This window comes from Sciurus vulgaris (assembly GCF_902686455.1).
Source record: "Sciurus vulgaris genome assembly, chromosome: 13".
NCBI classification, from domain to species: Eukaryota; Metazoa; Chordata; class Mammalia; order Rodentia; family Sciuridae; genus Sciurus; species Sciurus vulgaris.
In genome coordinates, this window is record NC_136474.1 from 88,522,738 (window position 1) to 88,536,738 (window position 14,001).

The following is a 14,001-nucleotide window of genomic DNA, read 5'->3' on the forward strand; positions in this document are numbered from 1 at the left end:
CCAATTTACTACTAGCATTTTGTTTGCAAAATGTGTGTTTGTTCTGTACTGTCCTGATAATAAGCTGTGTGAAAGTATAATTTTTAAAAATGTTCAAGTAATGATTTTTATATAAATATAAAATGGACATGGAGACAACCAGTAATTTATTTTGCTTAGTATGAATTTTATTTTATTTTTTTCTGGATATTTCTTTAGGCCTCTGATTTTTTGGTTGTTGTACTGAGCAATTTGTGAATCTATTATATTCAAGACAGTTGTCACCTACTAGTGATATGTAAGACTAATAATTTTGGTGTCCTGTCTTAAAAATCTGTCTAGTCAGATGGGACAAATATGAAAGGGTCTGTCCCCCTGCAAATAATAACACAGAACTGGTCAGACCTCCAAGCTCCAAGCTCTTCTCCCACTTAACCCATAGACCTCTATGGGTGCATCAACATAGAACATCCAAATAGTAATCATAGGATTTCTTCTTTAGATCTTACCTTTCCTTTCTCCCTAAAAAAAAAAAAAAAATTCTTATACAAATCTGGATGTAAGTTTTATGATTTACAAAAATTGCGGGACAAACCCTGTTGTTATTAAAATCACTTCAAGATGTCAAAACACAGCATGCACTGAACAAAATCACACAGGCAAGGAAGGCTTTGTTCAAGGCTATTGCAATAGGGGAGACAGACAAACTCAGTCCCAATTCAACTCTGCTAAGACAAAGAACTGGAGAGATTTTAAGAGTCCGAATTGAAAAAGAGGATCATAGGACATTTGTGTTTTGGACTTCACACAAATGGAAAGTAAATATTGCATCTTTACACAAGAGGTAATTTTATAAGCTGAACAGGAACCCTCTGGTTAGGCACCCATCTGCCCATAGAAACTGCAGGCCAGGGCTGTGCTTTCCTTAAGGGTTACATTTGAAGGTGATTGTTCCTGAGTCCCTGAGAGAGATACTTCTGGATTATAAAAATGGTAGGAAAATTGTTTTTAAAGTTTTAAAGAGAAAGGATTTAAAGTGACAAGTTTTCTCAAGCAAATGCTCTAAGAAAAGGAAGGTTAGAAGAAGCCTGTTGAAACTTACCCAAACTAAGGCATTCTCCATTACAACCCAGGGATGGAAGAAAATAAGAGCAGCAGTGTAGTTGTGCATAATAAAGAGGGTGTTTTGCTTTTGGAATGTCCTTGGGGATAAATATAGAGCTCTTATCTTAGTATGTAAATGTGCAGAATTATCCTTGCTGAGATACCTTACGCAGGGTTGTAGATCACTTTTAAGTTTCTGAGTAGTCAATTTATTTAGACCAAAATTATCATATGAGGCATCGTAATACAGGGCTATTTTATTTTCTATAGGTAAGGTCTCATTTATGACCATTTACTTGGGAAAAAACAAGATTTATGTTCATTTTCTCTATCAGTAAGGAGGATATTGATAACTACAGAATGTGCTTGATCAAAAAGACAGCTGCAGTCTCCAGAGGGGAAAAATCATACTTCTAAAGATGATAGGCATTGAATTTTTGTACAAAGATGGCAATAAACTTAAGGCATGCAGATATGTACACACACACTAGCCAGCCTTGGTGGTACCATGGTAGGGGTTAGAGAGAACAAAATGAAGATTTGCCAGGGGATTTAACTTGGACTGATTCCTAAAATATCAACAGCAGCATTGGCCAAAGGTGCCAGATCTAAAGGGGGGTCATCGAGCTTAACGAGAGTTTATTTGGCTGTAGACCAGAAGCCAAGCTATATAAAAAAAGAAAATGCAGTGCAATGATTTCATTAAACAATTTCAGGCTTATTTAGGAATGCAGAAGCTAAAAATAGCAAGGGAAAGTTTTGAGACTCTACTATTTTCGGTAGGTTTTTTTCTCACCTATTAATATTATAAACTGATTTTGCTAAACATAGATCTGGGGTGTTAGGAAACAAAGATGAAAAGGATGTAGTAATTTATTTTTTAAAATCTTTTTTATCATGCTTGGGGACTACAAATTCCAAGGCGGCTTTTAAAACTTTTCACCTGGCTGTGGTTTCACTGGATGCTGCTTACGAATGACGGCAACCTTCTTTATCTGAGAAGTTGTATTTATTTTCCATTTACCCATCATTGAGCAGAAATTATAGTAACAGTAACTATTATAACAGTGTAATGTATATATAACAGCAAATACTTGTGCAATGATCACTCTGTCAGGTTTATGCTTTTCCAGATAATTAGCAAACCTCGGAGGCTGGTGAGCTAGTCAAGAACATAGACAAGATGAGGTAAAATCGGAGGCCCTAATTGCTCTCAGAGCTTAACAAATGCCTGCTTGATAGAGCAGGAAGGAAACAGGTGATGGATGAACATGACCACGAGTTCATGTAGTGTCTCTGCCCCTAGACATGAGCTTCTTGAACTTTCTCTAGAGCCGTTTACTGTTTTATTTTTACATCAATTAAAATTACTGTGTTAGTCCATTCAAGTTGCTCTAACACAAACACCATAGACTAGGTATTAAAGCAATCAAACTCTAATTCTCACAGTTCTGCAAGTTGGGAAGTCCAAAATCAAGGCAGATTCAGGTTCTTGTGAAAACCTTTCTTTCTGGTTCATAAATGACTGCCTTCTTTAATTTTTATTTTAATTTTTTTATTTGCCTTATTAGTTATATGTGACTATAGAATGTAATTTGATGTATTTTACATACATGGAATACAACTTCCCATTCTTCTAGTTGTTCATGATGTGGAATTACATGGATCATGTATTCGTATATGCACATAGGAAATTAAAGTCGGATTCATTCTTCTATCTTGCAAATTTCTATTTCCCCTCCCTTCCCTTTATTTCCTTTGTCCAATCCAAAGTACTTCTATTCTTCCCTAACACCCCCTACACAGCTTATTGTGAGTTATTGTGAGTTAACACCCACATATCAGAGAGAACACTTAGCCTTTGTTTTGGGGGGGATTGGCTTATTTCTCTTGGGATGATATTCTTCAGTTCCATCCATTTACTGGCAAATGCCATAATTTCATTCTTCTTTAGGACTGAGTAATATTCCATTGTGTATATGTAACACATTTTTTTTATCCATTCATCCGTTGAAGGACACCTAGGCTGGTTCCATAGTTTAGCTTTTGCGAATTGAGCTGCTATAAACATTGTTGTGGCTGAGTCACTGTAGTATGCTGATTTTAATTCTTTTGAATATAAACCAAGAAGTGAGATAACTGGGTTCCATTCCAAGTTTTCTGAGGAATCTCCATACTGCTTTTCAGAGTGGTTGCACCAATTTGTAGTCCCACAGCCATGTGAATGCATCTTTTTCCCCACATCCTCTCCAACATTTACTGTTGCTTGTACTCCAGATGGCCATCTTCTTACCATATCTTTCCATAGCAGGAGTCAGAAGTCTCTGGGGCATCACTTATTGGACACCATTACCTTTTGTGAGCCTTTCATCCTCAAAATCTAATCAATGCTTTGCCTCCTGATACCAGTGCTGTGGGGATGACCAATTCAGCATAAGAATTTGGGAGGGACATAAATATTCAACAACCCAAAAATACTAACTTTGCATTTTTAAAATTCATGTTAAACAGTTGTGCAAAGTGACTTGCTCATAGGTAGCTCTTGCTACAGTGTTCTACAATGAGTGAGGTAAGTAGATGATGGGCCTATTCATAAAGAAGGTGATGTTCTTGAAAAGAGTCCATGAAGAGGAATGAGACAGTTATGTGAGAAAGAAGGAGCGACAGGTGTAATGGGCAGGAAAAGAAGGCTTGTGCTGTTTATAGTGAATAGTTCATTTTCATTGTATCAAAAGGCATAGAGGGAAGCTAGGTGGCAATCACAGAAGGCCTTCAATGTCACCCTCACACTGCTGGCTCCATCAACCAGGAGTTGGCATGAACTGCCTGTTTCTGTTTGAACTATGAGCTAAGGATTGTGTCTCTCTCTCTGTCTCTTTCTCTCTCTCTCTCTCTTTCTCTCTGCATATACATATTTTTTAAAGAAAATTTCAGCAGTGTTTGTTAGGATATATATATCTATTTATATCTATCTATCTATCTAAATATCTATCTAAATATCTATCTAAATAGATAGATAGATAGATTTTCTTTTTACTCATGTGGTGCTGAGGATTGAACCCAGTACCTTGCATGTGCAAGGCAAGCACTCTACAGCTGAGCTACAGCTGCAGCCCCATGGCTTTATATTTTTAAATGACAGAAAAATATTCTAAAGACAAATGCGTTGGGAATATGTGAAAGTCATGTGAATTCAGACCTCCATGTATATACATGAAGCCTCTTCAGCACACCACTGGGCTCCTTCCTCGGCAGATGACTGATGGCATATGGCCTTCAGCACCTACTGTGTGCAATCTGGCCCTCTACAGAAAATGTGCAGATCCTAGCCTTAGATACCATTTTATTTTAATACTGGATTTTTTTTGTGCTTGGTGACTATGAATTCCAAGAATGCTGTTGTATCGTTCGGGTTAAAAATAGGCCAGAAAAACTGCTTCTGTCTTCGTGTGGGTGACCTTGATTTCTTGACAGATGAGAAAGGGGCACCAGAGGTCTGCGAGTGGCTGAGTGGCTTTTTTTGGGGATCAGTGGGCCTCACGTTTGATTTCCAGGGCCGAGTGATCCTGGTTATTGTTTGCTTTTGTGGACTGCAGAGCCATGGTGTTTTGGTTGACTTTCCAAATCCATGTGTAGTTCAAATCCATGTGTAGTTCAAAGCATGAAAGAGATCTGTTTAGACATTACCTTCTTTTCCCTTCTCCTTTCTCTCCTCCAGTGTCTTTTCTTGTTAATTTTTTTTTTTTTTTGTAAAAGCCTGGTAATTAAATCTAATAGTTGTGGAATGTATTACTCACATGGAAATCAATAATGATAAAGAAGCACAAATTAAAATTTTATTGCTAAAAATATTTTCTTCAATTTGTTTAACAATCCTATCCATCACTTTACTCCCCTTTCTGAAAATTCGATCTTTAGTTTATTCTGATGCACTCTGAAAATACTTTTATGTAGCAATTCCTTTTGTCTGCAATCTTGATTCATAGCCTTTCATATGAATTCTTTTATTGCTCTATTTTCATAATAGCTTTTAGGCAACCAATCATTGTGCAAAACACTGTGTTTCTACATGAGCTTGTAGCATCCAGATGTCTGTGCCTCATATTGCTGCCTTTCAGACAGGTTTAAAAAAATAAGTTGCTATAAAATAATTGCATTCACTTCTATAGTAAATTTTAAATTATTATTTCATAAGTGAGACAAACTTTTACTTGAATATAGAAAGACTTGGTGTCCTTTTTCAAACTGCTGAAAACCTGAAAGAATGTCTTCAAGGTTGTTCTGTATTTTATATTGATTAAAAGAAGGCAAATGGGAATTTTTTTAGATACTTCTTATTATATACAGGCATGTAATATTTGAATATGAAATTTCTCTTCAAGTAGTCATTTTATAAGAAAGTAATAAAAAGAACAAACTGAGGTTGTTATCCAAACTAGTTAACAAGAATGTTTTGATTTCTCAGTATATCCTTTCAAGTAAATAAGAATGATTTACTTTAGGGCTGTGGACGTAGCTCAGTAATAGCACAAGGCCCTGGGTTGAATCCCCTGTACTAAGGACTGGCTTTGCTTTCTCCACGATAGTTTCCAAAATATATGTTTAATTTATGTATAGGCCCAAGAAAATTTTACTAACCAGGCTCAGTTTATCAAAAGATGATTTGCCTAAAAATAATTACCTGATGAGCCTTTTAAAATATGCATATTCATGACTCATCCTGGTTCTAGAATAAAACCCTCCTGGAAAGGATCAGCAATGTTAGAAAGAAAGTCGGCTGACTAGACTCAGGCTCAGAAGATACACAAACAAAAAATGTGCTTTCATGAAAATCAAGAAATTTGTTAATCGGATGTTCTTTATGACCCTGTTTACCATATGCCCTACCATTTCTTTATGAAACCTCAAATAAGACTTTAAACATTTTTTATTTCTGTCTTTGTTTTTGTTCTGGAGCAATTCTATGATATATTTGTGGTGAAGGATAAAAACACATTTGATTTTACTTCTTCTACCATCTCCCACCTGACCATTGGGTTCTCTGGGCAAAAGGTATAGTTCAATTTTAAGGCTTTTGTGGACTGATTGTCTATATTCTGTGGTGTTTTATCCCCCTAATTCAACAAGAATTTATTGAGCCTCCTCAGTGTACCAAAGCATAACAAGTCTTGGGGGTACTAAGGATGAACAAAACCAGCAGGGTTGACAATCTAGTGTAAGAGAGATGATTAATACGCATTTCAACAAGTTTTGCAAAGTATTGCAAACTTTTTGTGTATTGACTTGTGTGTTTTCCCCTTATATTAACCAGAGATGAGCCATTGAATCTCTTTATGTAATATTTGTGATGTCATTTGAATGCCCATGTATATATAATGTGTATCTGTATGTAAATGTATTACTCTATTTTGTATAAAAGAAGCAATAGTTCATATACTATAGTATCAATTATATAATAATTTTGTTTGTACATTCCACTTCCTATTTATATAAGTACATTTAAACAATTTTTTGATTGACATCATGTATTTCAGGGCTGAGTTGGAATACGTGTGCCTTACTATGTGCCCACGTGGTGGGTGGATTTGTATTACAATTCTCAGCATTGCACATTAACTCATTTCCCCAATGAGTTCAGTCCAGTGACTCTAATTAAATAACATTCTTTATATTTAACACTATTTCTGACTATTTATTTGTTATTATTATTTATTTTTATTTTACATCATTAAGTATATTTTGGAACAGTCTTTCAGTGGTGAGATTGAGAAAGACATAAAAAGCTGCTTCTCTCTGTGTCCATTGGAGAAAGACTGGGCTATTGTCACAACTACCTTCAACACATTGTGTATAAAATCCATATTTGTGTCACAGGTGATGCTGCACTGACTAGCCCTTGCTGTTCTTTTAAGCTCCCATGTTTCGACCCATTCACCATCTGTAAGAAACATTTTCTCATGCTAATCCTCTTATAAATTTAAGTACAGAATGAAGATTCTGGAATGTAACTGAAAATCATCTAAAAAAAAAAAAAAATAGAGTGCATGTTGATAGAGAAACAATGAAGGTAGAAATGACAGGTTCTTCCTGGAGGAGAATCAGCAGTGTCTTCAGCCTGGCCAGACTCGCTAAGTCCCACCTGCTGCTGAGGCTGCATTCCCATCCAGCACAGCTCAGGATCCTAATGCAGTCACTCCAAGTCACTGACCTTATAAAGGATGAGAAATTGAATGAAAAGCTGTTTTCCCTCCTTGTAAACATGTCCCCTGTGTTGTGCAGAGGAATTTCATGGTTGGAGAACATTGTTGTATTCATGTCCTATTGGAAAGTATTTTCAAATCTGATCAGCTGCCTTACAAATAAGGTTGTGAAGACTTGAGTCCGTCCCTGCTGTGCATGGCCGCAGAATGATTAAGTTAGCTCAGAAGCACTTACCATTGTCTGGGGGCCAGGGCGGCACAAGGACTGATTGGCATTATTACTTATTATATGTGAATGCTGATGGTGCATATTTATGGCAGAGTCCTTTCTATGCTTATTGACATTCATGAATGAAAAGGCCTTGCATTGCTGACTATCTAATTGGTAATTTAATTTCTCTAATAACTTTCTTTACAGGAACTGGATTTCGAAGCCAAAACAAGTTATACGCTACGAATAGAAGCTGCAAATAAAGATGCTGACCCCCGCTTTCTAAGCTTGGGGCCATTCAGTGACACAACCACCGTGAAGATCATCGTGGAGGACGTAGACGAGCCCCCCGTTTTTTCTGCACCCTTGTACCCCATGGAGGTGTCGGAAGCCACCCAAGTGGGCAATATCATCGGCACTGTAGCTGCTCATGACCCGGATTCTTCCAACAGCCCCGTGAGGTAAAAGCTCATTTCCTACCATTTTCTGTCAGTGTGCCTGTATTCACGACTCATGTTCTTATGTGTGACTCTTTTTTCTTCACGGTACATAAATGTAGGGAGTCATAGCACCAGAACTCAACCAGAATCAGAACAATCCAATATGGTACCCATTCAAAAATGTCACCTGACTACTCAAGGTCATTGTTCCGCAGCGGTGCTTTTGGACAACCATTGTTATCCATGAGTCATAGCCAGTGTTTCTTAATTATCCTGAACCTATTTCAAAGCAAGCTGTGTGCAGCAGTCATGTGCATGTCCTAGTTGTAGGGTGAATATATGTGTGTGTGTGCACATATATATATAGTAATAGTACAAACTATTTAAGTGAGGGATTGATTTTTGAACTAGTAATTTTTTTCATGTTGGCCTATTTGAACATTATTTTATTGTTTCTACTTATAAAAATAAGACCATACCTTATCTATGCATAAAGACTCTTTAAAACCACGCACAGTGATGCATACCTGTAGTCCCAGCGGCTTGGGAGGCTGAGGCAGGAGAATCATGACTTCAAAACCAGCCTCAGTAACTTAGTGAGGCCCTAAGCAACTCGGCAAGACTCTCTCTCTAAAAAAAATACAAAAATGGGCTGGGGATGTCTCTCAGTGGTTGAGCACCTGTGGGTTCAATCCCCAGCACCAAAAGACTATTTAAAATAGCTTTCCAAATAGTTTCTATATCGAATAGGCACATTGTTATATTCAATAATTTCTTCAGGCATTTCAGAATATCTTAAACATTCCATTTTGCCCTTTTTACCCATACAGGCAATCTGAGATCTGCCTGTGTGTTTGTGTGTGTGCATGTGAAAAATGATTCTTATATATTGGGGTGAATATTATAAAAAGCACAGTTGAAAGGAGATAGGCATTGTATTACCTTGTTTGGGTTTGGAAGACATTTAACTTTTTCAATATGAAAATGTAATTTTTAAGACAAAAACTAAATTTGGATTTCATTGGTATTCAACAATGCTTCAGAGTTAAATCTGAACATTACTAAAAACTGTCATTATTTATGATTTACATGACTCTCATCTCCCTGCAATCATTTCATTACTTTATATCACAGATTAGCTTGCTCCATTTCTTCTCTTTCCTTCACATTAGCAAAGTCTAGTAAAGAGTGCTATGAAGTCGGCATGTCCCTATCTGTACTATAAATTGGAGGCAAATTGTTGCCGATGCTCTTTCACATGGTGAATTTTAACCAAATCTAAGGACATAGTCTGTGACTAATACAATTGTGAGTCACAAATGCACCACACAGATCAACCCCCATACTTATGGCTTTCACTGTCAGCATACTGATTTGGACAAGCTGGAATTTGGGTTTCTTCAGAGACGCCTTGTCTTGGGAGTGCCCTTAAGTCTCCTGACTTTATGAACCTTAGCAACAGCAATATTATAGGCACAGGTCAGCTCTAGAGGACACTCTGACTTCTGCTCAGGTCACTTAACTTAATGGAGAGAAAGACAGATATGCTTTCCTGGAATTTTTTGAGGGCATGGTAAAAGTCAGAGGCATACTAATATATATAAAATGAATTTGGGGATTTAAGAATGTGGATTGATTACACTGATATTTCTCATCTTGTTACTTAATTTTTTTTTTTTACTCCCTTATGTTGGAGCTTCCTCTTATACTTCTTCCAAGAAACTCTTCTACCTTTTGTAATATTTTGTTTGGAAAAAAATTCACAGTAGTATTGCATAATAATTTGGGGAAAAGAAGAAAGAATAGGCCCAACCTGATAGTAACTTGTGTTAGAGATGAGGTGAACTCCAGGTCTGTTCTTTGTAGCAGAGAAAGAGCCAAAGACTAGCTGTTGGTTTTGGAGGCCAAGATCCCCATGCCCTTTATCAGTAAAAGAGTATCTGACTGGCCTTGCCTTTTAACTTGTTTCCAATTTTTTTTTTTTTTTAAGTAATGAAGGTGACATTAAATTTCAGGTTAGGACTAGCTTACAGCATTATCTCCCAGATTGCATGATAGACTTTGTCTCAATGAATTAAGATTATGTGGGGAGGCTTGATGGGGGTGAATATTTCCTTGGTATTTGTGAAATTAATTTTTAGACTTATGTTTAATATCCATGTACTTGAAATACTTGTTTATTTTATACAATTTTCATAAGGTCTGCATCATAAGGTCCGCATCATAACTGACATTTCTTGTTTCTAGATTTGTGTCTCCAGTATTTCTCCTCCCCTATTCCTTTATGAATATTTTAAGAGGCCCATCCCATCATTTTATAGTTTAACAAGGATGTGCTTAACACGTGTGCAGTCTCTAAAAACTGGTTCTCTTTCCTACACTGCTGTTTGCTGAGTGGTCAAGAAATTTCATTTAGCTTCCTAAGTTTCTCTGTAAACCAGCAAAAAGGGAAAGTAACTTTGATGCCTACTTTATCCCAGGTTTTTAAGATGATTAAATAATAAAGAGAAAGTTAATGATGCTTTTAAACTGAATCATGACAAACATTAACAATTATTATCATTATACATCGCTCGTGTTATACTGTGTTTTCATGCAATTTTATTTTAAGTTCAATAAAGTCAATGAAAGGAGACATTTCATATGCAACCATGTTGGCCATTTATATTGAAGATTGTTTTGTACTCACATATATCCCAATATACAGACAATATTACATAGTTGGATGGGTGTAATCATGTATAGCACAGTCTTTTGAGGTGGAAGAAGATTGTTTTGTACTCACATATATCCCAATATACAGACAATATTACATAGTTGAATGGGTGTAATCATGTATAGCACAGTCTTTTGAGGTGGAAGAAAAGCTATTTCCCCATTGAGATGGAACATGAGAGTCTTAGCAAGTGTGAGCTTTGTTCCCCTACATCAGCAGCATTAGTGTAGAGATTTGACAAATAGAAAGCAATTTTTTTTATTGTAATTGTTTAAAATTAGCCCAAGAGTGTTAAAATTTTAAAAGAGTGTGGGTCGTTGGATAATTAGTTTTAAACTTATTGACATTATTTGTAGAATGACACTGAAATCCAACTTATGTCACTTAACATCTGGAATATGTACTGTTACATTGGGCAAGAGACTTGAATTGCAGATATAAATATATTTACTTGCCTCTGTCAAGGCAAAATTGAGATCCTCTTCATACATGATCCCTGCTTTGCACAGAATTAAAAAATCTATTTACTAAAAATCAGCTACATGCTCTGTGAGACTCTTCAATATGCACCTCCCTGTATCTGAGAAAGAAAACTAGGTCAGTCACACTGTAACCTTCTCAAACTTTACCACTGTAACCTTGTCAAGTTGACTGTTGGCAATAATCATAGGTGGAAAGATTAAGTGAACCTGGAGCCTGGGGATTGGCCAGAACATACTGCCACTGGGAAATGTGATGCCTGTTTAAAATTCTGTTTAAAACAGTGATAACTGTTTAATACAGTTTTCCCACCGTCCACATACCCTTTCTAAACCACTATTTCATGTACACTTTTTCCCAAATGGAAACTAAAACCAAGTCAAACCCAAAGGTGAAAATCAGATGATATTTGCAATTACTTTTTTAAAAGGGAAAGTAGATATTTGAGGGCAAGTATGTTTCTGGCTTTGTTTTTACCAGCTCAGGTAAATTTTAGTCCCAAGCATTGAATTAAGCTATACCTATCCAGCTTGCACACAGATTGTGGTCTGTTTATTTTGATCATCTTTTTGAATGATGGAAACTTTACTCCTGTTTCTCATCCAAGATGGTAGGAACTCCAAGAGCAGCTTGGAGACCAGAGGACTCTAGACTCATTCTTTATGTCTATACTGGCAGACTGATCAATGGCTTGGCATATGTTCATTAATAACTGCTTGTGTAAGACACTGGGGGAGACGCTGGTAGGAAACAAAAATAAATTAAACATTCCTTCCAACCTCTAGGAACTTACAATCTGGATGAAGTAACAAGATCCCATAAAAGTTGAACACTCTTAGGAGAAAAAAAAATGCTAATGCTGTAGCATAGCAAATTGTGAGATGAATCCTGATTACACAGTTCACTGAATACAAGCCTTGGTTTGAAGGAGCAATATCATGAGCAAGGCTTTGTGGGATGACAGGGTTTGGACAAGCCAAGAAAACTTAGTGTAAAGTATGTTTATGTTTTATTTAGCTATGTCCTAAGAGCCCAGTGCTCAATTATGAAATCAGCAGATTTATTTCTATAGGCTACCAAGAAAACCCAGAGAACCAAGGCTAAAAATACTTAAGGATTTGAAATGCCATATTACAAATAAAATCAGATGCCAACAAGGGTGAGTGAAAAGTAACAGGCATCATTTCAGCATTTCTAACTATTTAAATGACAACTTTATGTTAAACATATTTAGGTAATATTTACCTGTATGCACCTTAGGCCTTCCAGGTATTGTCTAGCCTCAGATATAAAGTCATAAAGTTGCACCAGAAATGACGATATCTGGTCTGGCTAGTATGAACACATTTGGGGTATTTGAATGATGCAGTACATATTTTTAAGTAGACTGTATGCATGCATATGTTTATATGCATTATTCTAAATAATTTATGAATATTTGATTTTTATAAGATATACAGAGAGCTAGTAACATATAGAAAAACAGTATTAGCAAAAAATAGTTAATTTGAAAAGTAGCAGAAATCAATTCTGTGAGGAGAATATGAACTGTGTCCTACCTCAAAATGTTCCTCATTTTAACACAATTACCACTAAAAATGTAAAATGAAAGTATATGTTCAGGCACAGAGAAAACAAAAAATGGGCTTTTGTTAGATGAGTGCACTTACTATGCAGAGATAATTTTCCAAATGTGTTAAGTAGGAAATGCTTAATTTATTTGGGCCATTTGTCCCTTTTTTTTTTTTTTTTTTTTTTTTTTTTTTCATTGTTTTGTTCAGAATCAGAACAGTGCTCTCAGCAAAGACCTTAAAGTAAGCTTTTGGGAAATCTCCACATAAAATGAATTTATTGAAAATTGGGTGTTTCCTGATTTGCCCCTCAATGTATTTTCAGTTCTAAAATACCTATTGAAACATCAGGTTAATAAAAGGACAGAAAAATCTGCAACTGTTTTCATGTAAATCAAGAACTACACATGAGGTCGGAAGATTAGGTTGCTCATATTTATTTATTTTCTATTGTCCTGTTAACATTCTTTAATTGTAATCAACAGAAATTGTTCATGGTAAACTTTATAAAAATGGAATTTTTTTGAAATAATTGGACAAAATCATAAAATCAAAGGAAACGTTCCATTTTTGGAAAAAAGAGCAGGAAGGTTCCTCTATAAATATGAGTAGCAAGAATGAGCAGCATCTAGGGTTCAGGACCCAGCAATTGGAGGAATCACCCCGATCTTTTTCTGATGGACCTCCATTTGAGAGTTATACTTCTTGAAGAGTTTTTTAGTCTATCACAATATATGTGGCCAACTATAATGTAGAATCTTCTGGGTATCTTGATTGTACCCAAGACTGTATGAGATTGATGCTTAAATCCCCAAAGGAAAATTGGGTTGCTTTGATCAAAATAAAGGGGGAGGATGCCAACAGGGTGTCTGCTATCATTATGTACAGACGTTCAGCTTATTTTGAAGTAATTTACTTCTTGCTAAATCATTCCAAGGCAAACATTATTTTCTCTTCACTACAAATAAACATACCTATGGTCACAGTTAACACACATGGTTCCAGTACTTCACTGAGACCTATCTGAAACCTGTTACAAAACTTACACCCAATGCATGCCCCCACACACCAGCTTCATAATAGATGAAGATTTTCATTTAAATGATTCAGCTGTTTCTCTTGTTCCTATTTTGATGCACTTACTATATTTTTCTTTGCCATTTTTGAAGTGTGGAGGAGGTATTTGTACTAATGTAGCCCACTCACCAAATTAATAGCTGGTGATCAGAGTGATACTTGCAGATATGAAGAAGATCATTTTAATTGATTTGATGACTTATCAAACAGCTTCAGTGACAGT

General features: G+C 36.0%; 1 protein-coding gene across 2 annotated transcripts in view; it reads left to right on the forward strand.

Annotated features, from left to right (window-relative positions):
- Positions 1–14,001, forward strand: part of CDH7 (cadherin 7) — a 116,472-nt gene that overhangs the window by 73,468 nt on the left and 29,003 nt on the right. For both annotated transcript variants that reach the window (XM_079109520.1, XM_079109521.1), the window contains exon 7: positions 7,702–7,955. In XM_079109520.1, the coding sequence (XP_078965646.1) occupies positions 7,702–7,955 (254 nt within the window). The remainder of the gene's footprint in view (positions 1–7,701; positions 7,956–14,001) is intronic.